The 19,268-nt window shown below is 42.4% G+C and overlaps 1 protein-coding gene across 3 annotated transcripts in view; it reads left to right on the forward strand.

Annotated features, from left to right (window-relative positions):
• The window catches only part of pde4d (phosphodiesterase 4D, cAMP-specific), a 146,566-nt gene that overhangs the window by 93,367 nt on the left and 33,931 nt on the right, over window positions 1-19,268 (forward strand). Inside the window, exon 1 of one of the 3 annotated variants that reach the window (XM_041936305.1) lies at window positions 17,512-17,883. The exons of the other annotated variants lie outside the window; for them this stretch is intronic. Within the exon in view, the coding sequence (XP_041792239.1) occupies window positions 17,819-17,883 (65 nt within the window). The 5' untranslated portion in view covers window positions 17,512-17,818. Of the gene's footprint in view, window positions 1-17,511; window positions 17,884-19,268 lie in introns of those variants that run through there. 3 annotated transcript variants of the gene reach the window in all.

A 19,268-nucleotide genomic window follows, 5' to 3' on the forward strand; every position in this document is an offset into this window, starting at 1 on the left:
ACGTTTGACATTGTTATCGATCCATCTTCATGAAACAGGAATCAGTGTTATAACGAAGAAAACAGTAGTTAGTGGATGTAACTCCAGTTCTATGCGTATGTGCGTAGCCTGCCTATGTATGTATGTATACATATGTGTGTGTGTGCATGCGTGTGTGTCATGCATTCACATTTGCACTCACTCAGACATGAACGCATGAATGTAATTGCTGTATTTGTTTGGGCTTGCCAACTCCACATCCAGCTCACTCCATGTTGTATCGAGGCCATTGAGGAACTCTCTCAGCAGGCCACGCTGCATTATTGGGTTATTGTTACAGTCGGCATCTTTATCGATCGCCATGCTTCCAGTCCGCTTACATAATCAATGTATAGGAACTCAATGCAATAATGACACTCCATTTCACCCTGCGTTTGTAAATGTGCAGGGTGTTGCCTACAGCACCACAATGAATAAGCCGAGCTCTATGATTGTCTAAACTTCATTTAACACTAACCAGAAAGGAAATGAAAAGTGTGTGTAGTAATCCAATTAAGTGAATCCAGTGCCTCGGAGACTGGGGGAGAGGACAGACAAGGCTATATTTAGAAAACGGGGATTGGAAATGCATTGCTGCATCACTTCTCTCTGCCTCCCTCTCCTAAATGTTGGAGGGTGTTACTGTGTATAGTCAGTGGATAATAAATTGTTTAAACATGTCATTTTGCTGTTCTTTTCTCAGCCTTTTTTAGATGCACGATATTAAAGCATGTGAAGTCTCACTCTCTCAGCTGCCCTTCTCTTCCTCTCTCTTGATGGCCCCAGAGGTGGCTACCTCAGATGTAGCACATTTTGTCAGTAAGATAACAAGACACAAGGCATTGTTATCTCATTTCTTTGAGGTTTTCTCCCACTGCACATTGTCATTGATTCCAGTGCTGCCGGGTCAATCTCAACCAAACTTTAGATTACTTTCTATCACTCCAAGTTGTTGGGACTGAGGCGAGGCTTTTGAAATGGGCTTTTTGGAGACAGCAGAGACCTGCTGTCAGTTTTGAGGAGACAAAGTCATCACTCATTGTTGCCCCAGAGGACCACCAGTACCAAGTGTGTGTATGTGTCTGGATGTGTGTGTGTGTGTGGAATACAGAGCCGCTGCTCACATGCAGCATCAATCTCTGACAGCCTACTGTGCAGGGCTATGCTGATGTACCCAGCCTTATTAAGGGTGCTCCCCACTCACTCCCCCTGTTTGGACCACACAGTCTAACACTCCTCTCATCTTCACACCTTTTCCTCCACTGCTTTCTCCCTCAGACACCAGGCTGTTTTATGTGGAAGAAGGCTTGTGAGTGGGAATAAAAAGTATTTTGAGGACACAGTGTGCTCCTCCAGTCACAACAGCATCATTTTTTTTTTTAACTATTTCTTTACAAGAAATAAAGTAAAAACAAATATCACTCCTTTTAAAATGAGACATGGATGAAATTGTGTGATATTGCTTTGCAAGGACACAATCCTTGCATATGTTTTGATTGGTATTATGTGATAAATACTGTAACTGCACTTATGCAGGTCCACAGTGCAAGTTGCACAAAGTTAAACTCTTCCTTCTTTATTATTTTGACAAAATTATGTATGTTAAAAACACATGTGTATTTTTGGCTGCCATTAAGGTGTCACCGTGCATTGTCGTAACATGTGTTTGTCATTCCATTTACATTTTCAGTGCAAATTATTTATTCATTAAAGCAGTATGAATTGATTTTTTTGGCCACTCTGGGGCAGTGGAACAAGCTGTAAACACAGCAGTGGGACATTATCATGTTAGAAGCTGAAAATAAACCAAATCTCTAGAATAAGCCACTGATAAGTGTTTTGTAATGACCAATAAAGAGCCAGTTTGCTGCAAATCTGCAAATAGTTCATTGTGAATGTGTGGACCTTAATGTAAATCTTCTGTGGAGTTGAGAGGAACAGCAGAATCATGACATTACCCACTATTTGACCCCTTGCTGATAAGAAAATATTGATTAGTGCAACTCTAAAAAACAGCAGTGTGCTGTACGTTCAGTCATACAATCAGTCAAACACCTGTACATAGTGTGACAGCCCAGTCTGACCACAAGATCTGTGACTAATGACTAGCAGGTCCTGTGACACACCTGGAAAAAGCATGACTTACTGTATTACTGTCTCTTCACTAGTTATAGTTTCAGTTAATATTGAAGGCGGTCTGCAGGGGTGTGAATAAGCGCTGCGATGCTGAGAGTTAACTGGAATCTGTTGTTGCCCCAGCTTTCCCACGAGGCAGTGCAGTGTTAAATTGATTATGAGGTTACTTGAAGCATGACAGGCATGTTCTTGCTGATATGTTTTGAGGCCCTCAAGTTTAATCTACACAGAGGGTATATCACACTGCTGTTGCTCACAAAAGCTCCACTGTTTCAACTTCTCTCTAAGAGGAATTTCAATTAGCCCCTCTTTTGAATTGCTAAATGATTAGTTTATCATTTCACACCTCTTTTGCAGGACATCTTGCTGTTAGTGTGCGTCCGTCTGAGCGCACACACTGAGTCAGTCGGTACTGGCAATCTTAAAACTCTTCGAGCCCAAGATGGGCTCTTCTCTTTTTCCCAGCCCTCCGCTTGCTTAATCATCCAAATTTTCGTTCACACATTGCCGCTCTTGGATTTCTTATTGTGTTATTCTGCCACTTATTTACACTTGATCCTTTTCTCCCCCCTCTTACTTTCTTCTATGTGTTATACAGAAACACCTCATGTGTTTTTGAACACACGTACACACACGCACACATGCACACTCGCATGCACGCACACACCTTCCAGAACACCAAACATACCCCTCAGGTCAGATGAGATGCAGTGCAGAATGTGCAATAACTCAAGACAGTGTTGTCATTCGTCATTACTGCATCTCAAAGCCAGAAACACACTTTCACACTGGCAGACAACAATAGGCTAACACGTTTTACATCTATTAGCATCATTAGAATAATTTACCATAGCAGATATTTTTCTCACCCAGACAAATCAAATGAGTCAACCTTGGTGCATATTTGCCTCAAGTCTCTTTGTGACTTTGCATTGATGTTTTGGCTTGTAAAGAACAGAAATCGCCCACTGTCTTTATTCAGGATGCTCTGATTACGTTCTGTCAGCTGTCAGCTATTACAGAGGCAGAATTTTCTCCCCCTCTAGCCTTTATTAATTGAAATGATCAGTAGATAAAGAGCAGCAGGACAGAGAGAAAAAATGTGCTCTTTGCAGCCATACCACTGGCTTCAACGGTGTGGCTATAGGACACCACCGTTACATAACTTGCTCACAGGAATACATGCAAAAGACATACAAGAGCCACAGCGCCTGGAGGCAGCTTTGACATCACATTCATTTAAGATATCCATTTCATTTCTGTTTTATTCATCTCTGCTCGCGGTGTCTCTCGCCGCTGTCCACACAGCAGCTGCTGGATAGGGCATTCAATCTTGTCTTCATCTCCGGGACAGAGGCAAGAAGATGGACAGATCAATAAGAATACAGCGTGGCACGCAGACATATTGGAGGCGGGGGATAGCTGCAGGGGCTTACATGAGCTCAGCATAAATCAAAAATAGAAATGTTACAAGCTGAAGCTGGGGCTGCGGGAGCTTGGACTGCCAGTGCAAATGGCAGACGGCGAATGAGAAGAAATCATAAATTTTTGGCGTGAGTCCGTGTTGTCATCTAGCTAGTTTCGAATGACTGTTGTAGCCCAATTTGATTAGATATCAATGTGTCCGTAATTATAAATAAAGAGAATAATGTCTTCTTACCAATGCTGAAGTGATTGGTCAAGCTAAAACAGGTTTCAGACTCCCAGATGTGTGGGGTCTTATTTTCTGACGTTCTTATTTTCCTAACATTCAAATGTCACTGCTGATTCAGTGGCAAAAAAACAAAGAAATTAGGAAATATCAGTACGCAGTCCTCGGTGAGTTGGAGTGTCGCTGTGCAGCCGCGTACGTCACTATTTGACCCAAACAAAACCTGCGGTCAGCCAACAGATGTTATCATGCTCAGGCCCTTTCCTGCAGGAACAAAGCGGTTCTCTGAGAGCAGCTTGTCATATACTCCCACCAAAGCCAAAAAACAAACAGTTGTAATGAAACAAAAAGACGTGGAGAATAGTGTTTCAAGGAAAACAGTGTGGAGGCCTAGCCCTGGGGTTTTCTTCAAGATACAAGTAGACTGCGTCAGTGCTTGCTCTCTGTTTGTGTGTGTGTGTGTGTTTGGAGGTGGGGGGTCATCTGGCTTTGATTTCTTGACTGTTGCTTTTGTGAGAAGCTGCAACTTAATGGGTAACCCCTTTGTGTGTGTGTGTGTGTGTGTGCGTGCGTTCGTGCGTTAACCTATCCAAGAAAATTAGGCTCACTCTCAGTAGGTCTGAGACTCTCTCAGCTGTTTTTAGTTCACCCACCTCCCATGTGGTCTGCTGTACAGACTTAAGACACGGAACATCACAAACGTTATGGGAATTACTTCTTATTAGCGGGAAAGCATGATGATGACCATGTTCATCTCGGCAGGGAATTGCTTGTGACGATGATGGTGATTAGGATTGCCACGATGACGACCGTGTTTATGAGGAGGCATACAAACAGATTAGAAAGACTTAAGCTCGGGAGAGGGAGTCCCCTCAGACACACACACACACACACACACACACAAGCATGCACACATACCTGGCTGGATTTAGTAATATTACAGACTCATACAGTATTATAAATCCAGCTAATGCTTACTAGGAAACCTGTGAGGGTAAAGGAAGGTGAATGACTTCTCAAGTTGTGTTTGTTTGTGTTTTGGCAAAGACGGTGCTGCATTAGAGTTGCGCTATAGAGTTCAAGTTCACATAAAGCCCTGCTGGTATAACTTGGACAGTTTCTTTGATAATTGTTTCTGCTTTTGTCTTTTGTCCAGTTTTATTTGTGCGTTGTGTCGGACTTCCTTTCCAAACTACATATCCAAGCTCTTTATGTTTAGTCTACATATTTCGCCTTCCTGTGTGTTTTTGCATGCACTGGCCTGTTATGAATGCAATTGTGCAGTACTTCCTTAGAGGAAATACACTCCCACTTGCACAACCCTAAACTGTTACACTTCTCATCCATCCGGTAAGACGGACTCTCACATTGCAGGGTGTAGAATAACACTCTCTCAGCAGGACAGGAACGAACACAGGCAATGACAGAACATTTGTGACAACGCTGAATATCTACGCTTAGCACTCACTTAATTCGGTACACATAGGCAGCACTGACCCCCTTTTACTGGCTGTTCGATAGGGATTTTGTTCTTTCCAGCTGCACATCCACGCTGCAAATTTCACATACTCCCAAATGTGCTATTATTAGACTGAGATTAGGGGACAAGGTGGGTTGATCTGCAGGCGCGCTGCAGTAAGCTGAAGTCCACCTTGTTTTCCTGCAATATCTTGACAGTATAAATATAAGGAGTATAAATAAAGGAGCCCTATGCATTTACCTCTAATTTTGGCACCCGACAGGTCACACTCTTGCCGTTGACACTAAATTCAGACCTTGAAATCCACGTCAGACTAGGTGATTTACTATTCAGTTGTTCCACTTTGGCCACGTCCTTGATGGGATCACTTTATCATCTTCACTCTTCAAAAGTTGCTCTGAAATGATCTTCTGCACTTCGCTAGTCTGACTCCACAGGAAGTAGGCTGTTGGTATAAGCCTGCTATTTCATTCAGTCCCTGTCGCTGCGTGAAAAAACAACATCAGAGCTAGAAACCTACACACTGAAAATTTTAATGCCAGGGCTCTCCTTCCCATGTGCAAATGTTCCACCAAAAAAGCACCCCCCAAGATGATTGTGGCTGGTTTAAAGAAATACGAACAAACCAGAGTGTTATTTTCCCCAATACCAGAATGGTAATGGATTCAGCCAGACCTTTCTCCAGCACTGGCACAGCAAACGTGTGGAGAGTGGACTCTTCCACTGTGTTATTTGGACACTTTGTCTGCATATTTGTGGCTCATCTATCAGCTTGGATCTACTATTTCTCCTCAGACCCCTTAGCAACAAAGTTGTTTGTTTTTATTTGTTGTGGCTCTTACACTTTTTTTTTTTTTGGCATTATATAGACAATGTAGTGCAGCAAAATCCCAGGAGTGCAGATGTTTCTGGAACGATGGAATAAGAACAATGTGGAAAAATCAGTCAGTTTAGTGGTTCTGAGAATTGCAAAGTGGAATACTAACTGTTGATACAGACACTGTCTTTGACTTTCATGTAAATTCTCATACAACTCAAAGCAGCTGTTTCAGACAAAGCTGAGTTCTAGGTGTGTTTCTTTTTAATTTAAAGTGGAAGTCAATAACAGTTGACACTGTTAATTATAGTCTGCAGTCTGTTTCAGCCGGCAAACATCTTCACGTAGGGTCAACAGGTTTCTAACAACCCTTTCTGCAGTCTTCTTACTAATCTGTCTGGAGGTTAAGTTGTTGTGTGAATGAGGAGGTGTACTTAATAAACTGCATATGAGGACACAGTATGATTAAGGTAGCCAATGTGACAGGAGTGTTCCCCCCCGTGTGAGTTGAGGAACAGCTTAACTCTCTCTTTCTCACAAACACACACACACACACACACGTATTGCACATACGTAGACACACACTCTCTGAACTTCTCCATAAGCATGTGGCCTCAGCTCTCACACACTCTCACCAGTGTGGTGATGTCATCAGGGTTTTAATGAGGGATTACTCTGACATCACTGGGACTGCTGCCAAGTTAAACCTATTAGCTTCACCATGTGCTTGCGGTGCACTACAGCTAGGACTGTGTGTGTGTCCATGTGTTATATGCAAGAGCCTATTGAGGAAACTAAACGGTCCACAGGTGTCTGCATCCATCTATTCATGTCTCCATTAATGTGTCCATCAAAAAACTGTTTGCTGGCCAAGACAGGCTCTTGTCTATGATGTAGATAACTGAGAGTGTACTGCATGATGCTGTGATAGTGTATCATGTGATCATGATATCATTACTCAACATGTACTGCAGGTACACACACAAACATGTGTACTCTTCGTAGCCACGCGATCACACACAGGCGCATGCAGAGATACCCGAGAAGGCTTTTCATGCGGGGGTTTGTTGTGCTGTTCAGTGCCCATCTTGGCACGACAAATTTCAATTACAGCGCTGCTTTTGTCTAATGCTGTGATCACAATTGCTTTTGTGGTGTTTGAGCCAGTGGGCTGGTAACTGTATGTGTGCAAAAGCCCTGCTTAGACACTGACAGCAGCCACATTCATGCTTTTCATTGCGGGTACACTATGCCTATGCCATAACTTGGATAAGGATTATTAGTTATTAAATTTACATTGTCTTATTAATAATCTGACCTGCTGAGAATGAACAGAAGTATTTTTTTACTTTTCTCATTTGCTTGTCAAGATCTTGTCAAATGACATTTGTAATACTGTGAACATTGCATGTTTTTGGACTAGGACAAACATATTATTATACCCAAAAGGTCAGTTTCTAGACTGTTAGTCAGATAAAACAAGCAAAAGACATCACCTTGGGAACATTTTTCACAATTTACTGACATTTTATAGACTCAACAGTTAATAGAGTAGTCAAAGAAAACAACTGATAGATTAATCAGTGATGAAAATAACAGTTAAATTCAGCCCTTTATAATATCGGTGGGCTGTTTGCCACGTTTCAGATGGGGCTGTGCTGACTGTGGCTGACTGTGTTTCTTTGCCCAGATTTCTTCATGCTGGTCTGAGTACATGTTTCTCACATTCATACTGTCCAGCATCGCTTCAGCGTTAGAGCATCACGATTCACAACACACTCATGTTGTCAGTGTACACAGCAAGATGCACACACACACAGTACACACATGCGCAGCACAATCAGGAGCTTTTGTTGGTCTTATCTTCAGCAGTCACGCTTCACCAGAATGTTTTTTATTTATTTATTTATTTATTTTTGTGGTTGTGTTGGAGGGGAAATATTAAGGGAAGGGAGCTAATTTCTTTGCATGAACCACAGTCACATTCTACAAATGAAGTGTTCGGGTTGATTATTCTGGGGGAATGTTAACATGTAAATCTTTAAACCTCAAATGAAACAATCAGTGTTGATTGTATTGCCTCATCTTTCCATCCTTGACTCTCAGAGAAGGCCACTGTCATTCTCATTTTCTCATTGCATAATCTGCCGTTGTGCCCTTAGCAACTGAAGGCTGATTGGTTGTCAGGACCTACCTGTCCCTTTTGAATTCTGCCGGGTCACCATGGCAACCACATTATAAACACGAGTCTTGCAGGGGGACTGTGAAGGAAGGCAGGAAGTGCGAGTCTAGCTGAGGTGAAGGAATTGGTCCTTGACATACATCACAGCTGTTTTTGAGCAGCATGACTACCTCAGAGACGTTCCATTTACGCAAATACAGTGCTGCATGAATCTCTGTTGTCCCCCAATCATATTACCTTTGCTGATTTACATACAAACAAATATACAGTCGTTGTAATCATAGTCAATATTCTGCCAATAGTGGTCGAGGTGCAGTTGCCATGGCACTAAGCTGCAACAGTAGCTTTAAGCCACAGGTTTTCTTTATTTTTCATCATGCTGTCTCACATCGTTCCCCTTTGCTTTATCATACATTTTGATTAGCTCACATGGAGCTGCTTCCTTGATGGACAAATCAGCTGTTGAACCTGACAGATGGGTGGAGAGCAAATCCACATACCACTGGCACAGCCCCCCCTCGCCTCCCTGTCACTTTCTGCTTTGCAACAGAGGGCCAACTGAATAAGCTGCCATTGTCCTTCCTGTATCTCTTAATTCCTCACAGCCCTTCAATCTCAGTATTTGGCTTTCGAGAGAAACGGTAATAAAAATATTCACTGCTGTTGTTGCATGGATGTCATTCTCTTAGTCAGTGTGTCAGTGTGCATTGTGTATGTAACCTTATGTGTAAAGGCACAAGAGAGACCAGAACATCTGCTATGACCCAAAGTACCTGAGGCAAAGCCCAGTCTCTACTATGCTGGAGCTAATGACTAATAAGGCAAGGCATCAATACTTGTTATTACAGAACAGAATGTGTCTGTTGCTGCTACTGAAAGCTGGCATCGATTGTCTGCTCAGATTTATGCTTGTCTTTAATTATTCTATGATCAAATAGAGCCAGTGTAAACCAAAACGTTGTCCAATTGTTGACATTTTTTGGGCATAATTCTTATACAGCTTCTTGTCTTAAGACAAGGGACGCACCACTCCAGCTTTGTTTCTCCTAACATGTTTTTCTATACCTCAACTTTGGTGAGGTATAGAAACTTTTGCTTACATACTAGTGCTCTGAATGGAATTTTTTAAGATTTTAAATTGGCTGCATGAAACTCCTTGGAATGACTTTTGTGTGAGGTATTATGAAGCCGGGGATTACTTTGTTCTCTAGGAGACTGTGACCCCCCCATGACTGAATGGACAGGGGAACCAATATATTTGACAATGACACTGACAAAGTAGCAGTATTTTTTGTGGGTTGCTCACATCGTGGCTATTACCCAATCCAATGAACTGAATTAAAGCATTCCTAGCTCAGACAGTATCAGTAACAAAACCCAGGTTGCTAGTTGGTGTTAGTAATGGAACGTTTAAAAGACGATACCCAGGGTGACCGATGCCACTTCTGATGAGCAACCCTTCTGTTTCGGTTTCACGAGTCCTCTTTTACTGACTTAACTTGCCCATTCAGCCGGTCTCTCGTACGTCTTTATTGTGAGTTACCTCATGCTCCCTCTTCCATCCTCCCTCTCCCTCTCCCTCTGCCTCTGCCCTAGTCCCCGTCAGTCAGGCTACATCATCCCTAAGCCTGTAGCGAGGTCCCCGACCCTTCCAGTCGTGAAAGGAGTCAATTAGCTGTTTATGCACTTTGGTACTTAACGTGCAGAGTCCAGATCCCTGCCGACTCATTTGTACAACTGATACTCCATAAAGATTTTGATTTTTGTCTTGACTCTCTGATCACTCTGTCAAGTAAAATATATGTGAATATGTTTATGCAACAAAAAAAATTTGATTTGCAATCTATCATTGAAAATAACAACAAACTTGAACTGCATTGCCCACGCCCAGTATCTGCAACAGCAAACTTGTTTGCAACGTTCAGATACAGTGGTTCTGGTATTATGGCTTTGAGCCTCAGGGACACAGAGTGACGACAGTCGTGCCGTCACCTGGCGCTCTGTCACAGCCCGTCGCTGCCACTGACAGTGTGTCACCGCAGAGGCAGCTAGGCAAGCATATGCTCGTGTTACAGGTTGTGTGTTTGTGAGAAGGGAGCAAGTGAAGTGGAGATCTGCATTGCATTGTCATATTGATCTGTGTGCGTTTCATCTGTCTGACCGTGTTGTGGTGTGTGCATGCTTATGATACTTGCACTCAGTCAGCACTCAGTGTGTGTGTGTGTGTGTCTGTCTGTCTGTCTGTGTGCTTGTGGGTGTGCTCATGTGGTGATGTTCAGATGTTCAGTACGAGTGTGGAAGCCTGTTGTGTCTGTCGTTGCGTCTGTGACTTTGACAGCCTCCCCGTCCACCCAGGAGCTGTTGTCACATGCTGGCTGCTTCTGTCAGTGCTGAGCAGAAGCCGTAACTCCACAGAGATCCTCGGCTCTGTGTTTTTGTGCTGCTGATGGCTGCTGCTTTTCTTGAACCTGCTTTTTCACTGCAGAGCAGACTGCCCCCTGCTGGCTGCTGACAACAGTGAAGACATTTATGAATTGAAGCGATTTAGATTTTATCTTCATAGTGTTGAAGTATCTGGAAATTATACTACACAATAACAAATGACAGTAATCACATTTGAGAGACTGTAAATCTTCATGCTCAGTTTATCCTGTCACCATGACACCATATCTACCAGCTGTATGCTTCATTTTCAAAATTAATATAATTCATGTATCTGCTCCACTAATTCCTGCAAGTGTGTTTATTACAAATTACACTTGCTGCTGTTGATTCGACATGTGTCTGTCATGATAAAACACTTTGCTTGTTCTAGATTGTTTATTGTGGTACTCTGCTCCCCCCTAGTGGCAGAAATTAGCTAAAACCAAGGTTTGGAAGTGAGCTGGTGCTTGGGGCTGGTGCACTTTAGTTGTTTTCATTCAGTTACATTAAATAGAATTTTAGTTTTGATTTTATCAGATTTTCATATTTATTTAGCCTGAAATAGTTTGTGCAAATGTACAGTTCATGTGTAATATTCGTGCTGATTTTCTGTATCCCACTGTTCATCTTTGTGCTAAACAGAAGTTAGTCTGACATGTAAATTATATTAGAATTATTGTTAAATTATATTAATTATAATAACAACTGAATTCCCCCGCTGGGTATCAGCAGAGGTTTATTTTATCTTATCTTACATGAAGCAAATTTCCTCATTCGTGGCAGAATATACAGTATGTTTTATATGCTCTGCTCATGTTACATCAGTGTGAGCTTTCCCCGCATTGGGAAGACAGCTCATGAGTCAAAGATGCTCCATACAAGTTTGAAAAATGGACAGAGTGCAAAGATAAAGATACCTGTGAACGTGTATGGAACTGCTTATTTGGTAGTCCGTGTTTACACCTGGAAAATAAATGGCACACACACACATCTCACCAACAGTCTTATCAGCCAATAAAACGTGCTGTTACCTACTATGAAATTGCTCTTCCTTGCTGTACTGCAACATCTCTTGTACTTGTCAGGGACAACAGAATGGGCCATCCAAAAATAGATGTGTTTGTGCCGGCCAGTGTACAATAATTGAGTTGGGGTTCTCAAACAATTTCACCTACTGGCAGTGTTCATAGAGACGGAGGCAGCATGGAAGATAAAACCTCCAGCGTTACCTACAGTGTGAGTGTGTTTCACTTTAGATCTGGACGTCTGATGACCATCATGTCATTGTCGTCTTACTTTTCATTTTGACTGTGCAGTAATCATCACACTCGTCTTATCCATCACAAAGCTGAAGTAGATTGGCATTATACATACAACGTGATTATGTAAGTTTGCACCATATCTACATACGATTCTTGTGGCTGTCGATACTGACTGTTTAAGGTTATCTGAGAGAAAAGATAAATTAGTTTGCTCTACATCTGCACTTTGCTCCTCCCTCTCCTGCGTCTCTCGCTCTCTCACTCTCCATCTCCCTCCAGCTTTTTCCCTGTTCAAGTCACACCCATGCTGAGCCCTCTCCTCTCCTCTCCCATGGACCTCTTCTCATGCACTCTATCCCTCTCCCTCTTTCTCTCTCTTCATCTGTCTTGACACAAGTGCGTGTGTCGGTGTGTGGCAGTGGTTAAGAGCGCCACCAAAATGAGTTTACCTGTGAACTCAGATTATCTTCCTTTAGAGAGGATCGCCCGCTACCGCCACGCCTGCACCAACGGCTCACCCTACGCCACGAACAAGCCCATCGACATCAAACCTCGTGGCAGGAGAGGGTATGATTGCTCTCTGGGACTGAGACTGTTGGTGGGAGGGAAGTTGACGGGACCTTAACCTAAATTTTTTGTCTTGTACCGAAGATTTGTGTGATTTGTTTTCATGTGGAACTATTTTATATCATTTGCATTCTTAGTTAGAATAGTTATAGATAATAATAGTTAGATATCAATGATGTCACTCAATGTTATATTCTGTTTGTGTTGCTCCCTTTTAATAGTTAACATCATGCATGTGAGAAGTTGAAATGGATGCAATTAGAGAGGGAGAAGTCGAAACAAACCTCAGGAGGAAACCTTGGTGAAACTGAATATCAGTCAAGTTTATCTGTCTTATTGCTCTTTGTGTGGAAACTGTGGCCATGTAATGTGTATATGTGTGGATTTATGTGTTTGTTTCACAAATGTACACAAAGCGTGTGTGTTCTCTCTTATCAGAACATTAGCTGATGAATAGCTCCACCTGGGCAACACAGAGGTGGAACTGTGTTCACTACTGAGCGTTGTGTAAATGGTCGTTGCTTGGTGGCTCTTTGCGTTGTTAGACCTCTGTCGAAGCTCTAGTTTTGCTGTTTACCCTGTTAAGCCTGTAGTGACGGCCTGAAGTGTGTGTAATTGTGTGTATGCGCATACTTGTCTGTGTTCCATGAGAAGCGGCCATCCTGCTTTTGCAGCTAAGAGCAAGGCAAATGATGAATAAGCAGGTTTCATCCAGTCATCGTCTAAAGCATCAAGGTGTTCAGGAGGACAGGTCCATTCACTAACCAGAGCAGAGGGTAAGCTAATCATCAGAGCACTCTCTGTCCATTAAAGCTCACACAGAAAATGTTAAGACCTTGTTTGGCCCATTTTCATGCTGCATTTCTCTGACTAATATGTACTCAGCGACCCCAGCCAAAACTAAGATGTGCTATCATCTCATGTACATCTGAATGCACTTGTCAGTTTTTTGTGTGCTTGAACGGTGCGTGTGCATAAACATGAAATTGTGAATGTGTGTCTCTGCCTCTGTAGTAATTGAATATGAAGCAACGGTAATGGCTGGTGGCGTTTGCAGACATAGATATGGATGGAGCCTGGTCAATAATGTGGACCTGCCATCTGTGCTCACTGCCTGCTCCTTAGTTAAGTGCTAGTTATATCAGCATTTGCTTAGTGTGTTTTTCTGCACCATATACCGAGGCTGGTTAATGGAAGAGGTCTTTTTTTTTTTAAGCAAAATCAATTATTTTGTCAATTATTGCGGTCACTTAATCCATGCAACTGTTTTTTATGAGAAGAAATATACTCATTTTGCCACCAGGTGGCAGTGGTGTGTCATTCAGTTGCATAGAATTGCAAAGAGCAATTTTCTAATGGGTTTTACACTCTCATTAAGTGGTGCTTATTAGATGGTACTACGTGTGTTTTAATAAGTCATTATTAACCTACAATTAATGTGATTTTATGTGAAGTTATCTTCTATTACATCTCTGTTTTGTCTAAAAACAGACAAATATCATTCACCAAAATTTAGAACTGAACTGATTCAACAGAAACAGAAAATACATTGATGGCAGAAGATGGTTTTGCACTGTGAATTTGCAGCTTACACAGGCATTTTGATAGCTTTGTGTTTTCCCTGCTCTTTAAATCCATGCTGTATATAAAATGCTGAAATTATTAGGCGAATATGTAAGATTGATGCATTGCATTTTTTTCCTGCTATATGATTGTTATATGTATAAAGAAGTATAAAGAAGATCTTTGCAACTTTGGCATTAGGTTGTCAGTGGTTGTTTTTTAAGCAGACACATTATCGCCACAAACAGAAAAAAACGGATCTGTGAGCAAGAAAGTCCAATTTGATTCTGACTTGGAGTCAAAGTACCATTCTTGCTTCTTCCAAGTTTAACCCCTGTTGAGCAGGACTATCTTCATTATTTGTGTTTGTGTCTTACACCTCTGCTTCCAGGGGATGGCAGCAGCGTGGCCGGAAAGTAGATGCTCATATTCACCTTTCAGAAGAGACAGTATAGAGTGGTAAACAAGAACCAGCAGTGTGACTGAAGTTATGTATGGTTGTGCTCAAGAAAGACAGTTTCTGAAGTGCTGATTGCTTCGATGTAGACGCATTTGCGCCTGTAATGTAAAATAAAGTGGTAAAGATTGTTCAGTTTCTTAAACAGTGAACTCAGTAAGTGACATTAGGTGTACTGTTTCCATAGTTCCTGTCATCGTGTTGTCTGTTGTGTTTTGATTTGGGTTTCATGTGGTTTCAAGGCAGAGGAAAGACTGCCGGACTCCCCAGTTTTCTTAGGGAAACTGTTCTCTTTTGTTGCTCTTTCCTTGACCACATGGAATGTGCAGACTGTGGTAATAGGATTAGTTTCACCACTTTGACCAAGCTCTGAACTACATCACCCTGCCATGCTACACTGAAAGCATTAGATGTGCCTATTCCGCTTATTGTAACTCACTTCCAGTGCTCCATACATGGTCACATTTTAGCTGTATAACAATGTAAAACATACCAGCCAGCTTGAGGTCAGCCGCTCTGTCAGACAGAGATATTAAATCAATACATTGTTACACGGCAATCTGATTTCTCATGCACTTTTAGATAAGCGCAGGGACTCTTTAGTGTATTGAAGCAAACCTTGTGAATCTTGTTGTGCTCTCATTTGCTCGGTGTCTGCATGTAAGGATGGTGAGCATGTGTCATTTGTGCACGTTTCTGTATGTGAGCTCATCTGCATGTGCGTATACACTACAAGAAATTAGCATATGACATCCGTCTCGCTCTTCCCTCAAGTCTGCCTCCTTTTTTCCTTGATAAAAAAGAACGTCTACGTAATTTTCCCTGAAGCATCACGAGCCATGAAGTGGATGTATTATCTGTCTTATCAGTCTATGGGCACAGTTAATTCTTCCCTCACGAGAGCTGGAGATGGATGCATTTCCTTTTCTGCTGTTTCCTATCTCCTGAACTCACACTTCTCTTGAACAAAAGAGACACATCTTCTGACTGATGTCACTCTCACGTTGCTTACGTCTGCGGCCAGTTGCACCATTGATGACATGGAAATATTCTCAGGGCTGGAATAATGTGTGTGCTGATTCTTCTGTGGATCTGGCTCCATGCATTGTTGCTTTTTCTTTTTTTTTTTTAATTTCTTGGAGTTACAACTAGGGATGATGCAGAAATTGTCGTGTCCTACTTTTTGCTGATTTAGTGCTGTGTTTTCACCTCTTCCCCCAGCAGATAACTGCAACAGAGAGGATGACATAAAATTTAAAAATAATGGTCTGCAGAGCTAGTGCATGATGTGGTGATGCTGGATAATGTTTGAGCGCAGGCATTAATGGCTCTACTTTAATCAAGCTTTGACAAAGAACACTTAATTGTGTCTGTTCGTGTATGTGAACGTATGTGTTTGTATTCTGTGGTATGTATGGTGCATGCATACTATGCTGTCTTTTAAATCCCACCATACATTTTTCTTTATCAATTGATTGTCTCATTTCCATTGTGATCCTCCGACACTTTACAAGCTGCACACAGAGAGTGCATACAAAGGTGGAGTAGAAGGCCTGACTCATTCATGTGTGATTGACATGCCAGACAGCTGACACACCTGTCTGCCTTGGCGGAGCACAAATGTTCGTTCCTTTACCCACAACTCTGACGGCAGACGATGCCATCTGAGCTCCACACTCGAACCTGTTTCATAGATAGCAACACAATGATGATTCCATTTTTTAGCCAGCAAAGCTTGGCTGATGGGTTTTTGTATGTGAAAATAAGCACATTAAAAACAAAATATTATAAGAGGTAAAACCATTGTGCTAAGGTGGAATGTAATAATAGGTCTTTGTAAAGATTGTTGAAATAGTTTCAGGTGGTTCATAGCAGTAAATAAAGGTTTGAGGCTGCTGTGAAAATATATGCACTGTACCTGAATACTGTGAGTTACTGGAACCTCTTCTCAGCTCTGGAGACTGTTTGTGCAGACAGTGAAAAATGTAGGGCTGGCCTTCACAAGGATGTCAGACTTCCAATGCTCCCCAGTGCTTTTGTTGGTGTGCAGAATTTAGAAATTGAAAACTAAATTATTTATACCTAAATTCTACAAATATACATTATGAGCAAATTAGAAATTAAAATAACTTGATAACCCTTGCAAAATGAAATGTAAACATTTGAAAAGTATGGTCACAAGTACGTTTGTTTATCCCTCGACTATGAATAAATGAGTAGATATCTTGTGTAATCATAAGAATAGCGTGATAGGATTAATAGTAAAATTAATTTTGTCCTTATTTCCTTTCACATATTTTCACTCCCACACGCTGTCCTGTCAATTTTGATAATGCTACCATGTGCCAAGACATTCCTTACCCTTGTTTGTCTGCCAAAAAAGCACAAGCTTTTCAGTAAATCCCTTGCTTTCTCAATATATCACTCTTCTCATTGTATAATGAAACTCAGCCAACACTATCTTTGTATGTACACTCTCTCCAGATCACTGGCATGCTTTAGCTAGTAGTTTTACGTTACTGTGGCTACCGACTGATTGACACTTGAGACGATTGTTAGGATTGCTTTGGGATACAAGTCCCGCCCTTCAAGGAATTACTACTACCAAAACAACCCCTCCCACTCCAGACATACCCAAGCTGCAGCTCCGGGAAACAGAGTGAGAATAGGAGAGTCATGTAACTCAGAGACAGGGACACAGATGTAAAAAGAGAGCAAGAGAAACGGAGGTAAGGAGGGAGGGTAAAAGCACAGTTGGAGGAAGAGGAGATCTTATTTCCACCAGTCAGGAAAAAAAAAAAAAACACTGGGACCTGAAAGTGAGAAGCAGAATGAGAAGGAGTAACAGAGTGAGAGCAGGGCTGAATTAGGAAAGAGGGAGATCACACGCTTATCTGGCGAGCTAGATAAGTGCAAGTGAGTGACGGAGAGGGAGGGAGGGAGAGCAGGCTAAACAACCACCTACGGTCGGAGCTCGAGGAGCAGCAGCAGTGTGGAATAATCTTGAACGGAGGCTTCGATCTGACTGAACTCAGGTTTGGTCTCAAGCAGCTCGGCGGACCTGACCACAGCACCGACTCATCGCTGAAGGAAGGAAGCTCCCGCTGGATCACTTCAGACCAGTGAGGGCTGTGGTCTGACCACAGCGGAGGGCTGGTCAGAGGGCTCCAGGTGGCCCAGAGGAGCGTGTGTGTGTGGGGGGGTTTATGTGTGCGTGTTTGTGGATGTAATGTGTGTGGCTGCGGACGGACAAGCCAGACCATGAGTATCATTCTTAAGCCACGGTCACGCTCTACCAGCTCCTTGAAGAACACAGAGGGAATATGGTAAATAGACAGGGAACTTTTCACGTTAATCCAGTTTTGTGTGTGTGGCTCTGTTGTTCTTCATCTGCCTGTTAATTGCTCTCTAGGATACTTCTCTGCCTCACAGGTTTTGCCCTTCCTCTTCATCTTTTTGTCCCTGTTGGTTTGCTGTGCTTTTTCTTTGTGAATCTGTCGTCTGAAATGCCACCGCTCTTCTCCTCAGTCAAAACTTCTCTGCATCTTCCTGTGTCGGCTACAACAAACCTTCTGCTCCCTGTAGATCTGTCAGTTGCAGTGTTTCTGCACAAGGCACGACATGTTCTGTGGTCAGATTAGATTGGCTCTGTTCTTCACTCCAGTCAGTGTGTTTTGTGCTTTATCAGACTCAGTAACAACATAACACTTCCTGTAGTTTTCATGACCCTGGTGTCTCACCCTCAGTGTGCTCTTATTAGAACTTACTGTCCATTCAGCCACTGAAATCGTCTAAAACACAAGGTTGTAAAACAGCAAAGGCTTCATTTACTGAGGAATGTGTTGTGTCACTACACACGTTCTCCTGTCTGCACATGGCTCCAGATAAATGCAGGATGCAGAGCACAATGCCAGGGGCACAAATTGCCCTCCCGTTCTTGTCTCCTTCCCCCTCCTGTCTCAACTTGTCCTTGCTTGTCAGCACCCATTTGCAACTAAGAAACTCCCCCATAGCTCTTACACTTGAAGTTAGTATTCACACTTTTTTTCCACTGTGATACTCTAAGGCAAAGCCGTCAATGGATCAGAACAACCCTGGGCAAATACACAGCGCTGGTGGGGTGGTGATTGCCCCGCGGCATGTGTTTGAACCCCGTCGGACCTTCCTGCAGGCTTCACAGTGTTCTCACGTTGTCAGTTTATTAATCTGCTCTCCAATCTCCCCAGCAGGAAATGACGCTCGAGTGAAATGAAGACATATTAATTAGGTCTTTGAGGGTAGTAGTTCTCTGAGCAGTGCAGATCACAGTCAGTATGTGACGTGGTTTGATGCAGAGAGGGTGTCGGAGCCATCGCATAGCTGCACATAAACCTGATATTAGTGTTAGAGCCGACTGCAGAAATGTAGCTTTTTCTCATGTTAAAAGCTGACAATCTGGCGGTGTGAGGTTTGCATGAGCCATCTTCTTGAATGGCTACCAAAAGCAGTACTCAGCTGGACAAAGCATACCGCCTCCTCCATCTGTCCTGCCCTCCTCTCTTCTGTTTTATCAAAGCTTCTTTCAGTAATTCTCCTCGTTGTCTTTCATAATTTTCCACTGTGCTTACAAGAATTACAGTAGAGTTGTGACTATCACTTAAAACAGCTCAATTGGAGCTGATAATTCAGCAGTTTGTCTTAAGTTGGGTGTGTTTGTGCAATGTATGCATGC

The sequence above is a fragment of the Chelmon rostratus genome, chromosome 5, assembly GCF_017976325.1.
Source record: "Chelmon rostratus isolate fCheRos1 chromosome 5, fCheRos1.pri, whole genome shotgun sequence".
Lineage (NCBI taxonomy): Eukaryota > Metazoa > Chordata > Actinopteri > Chaetodontiformes > Chaetodontidae > Chelmon > Chelmon rostratus.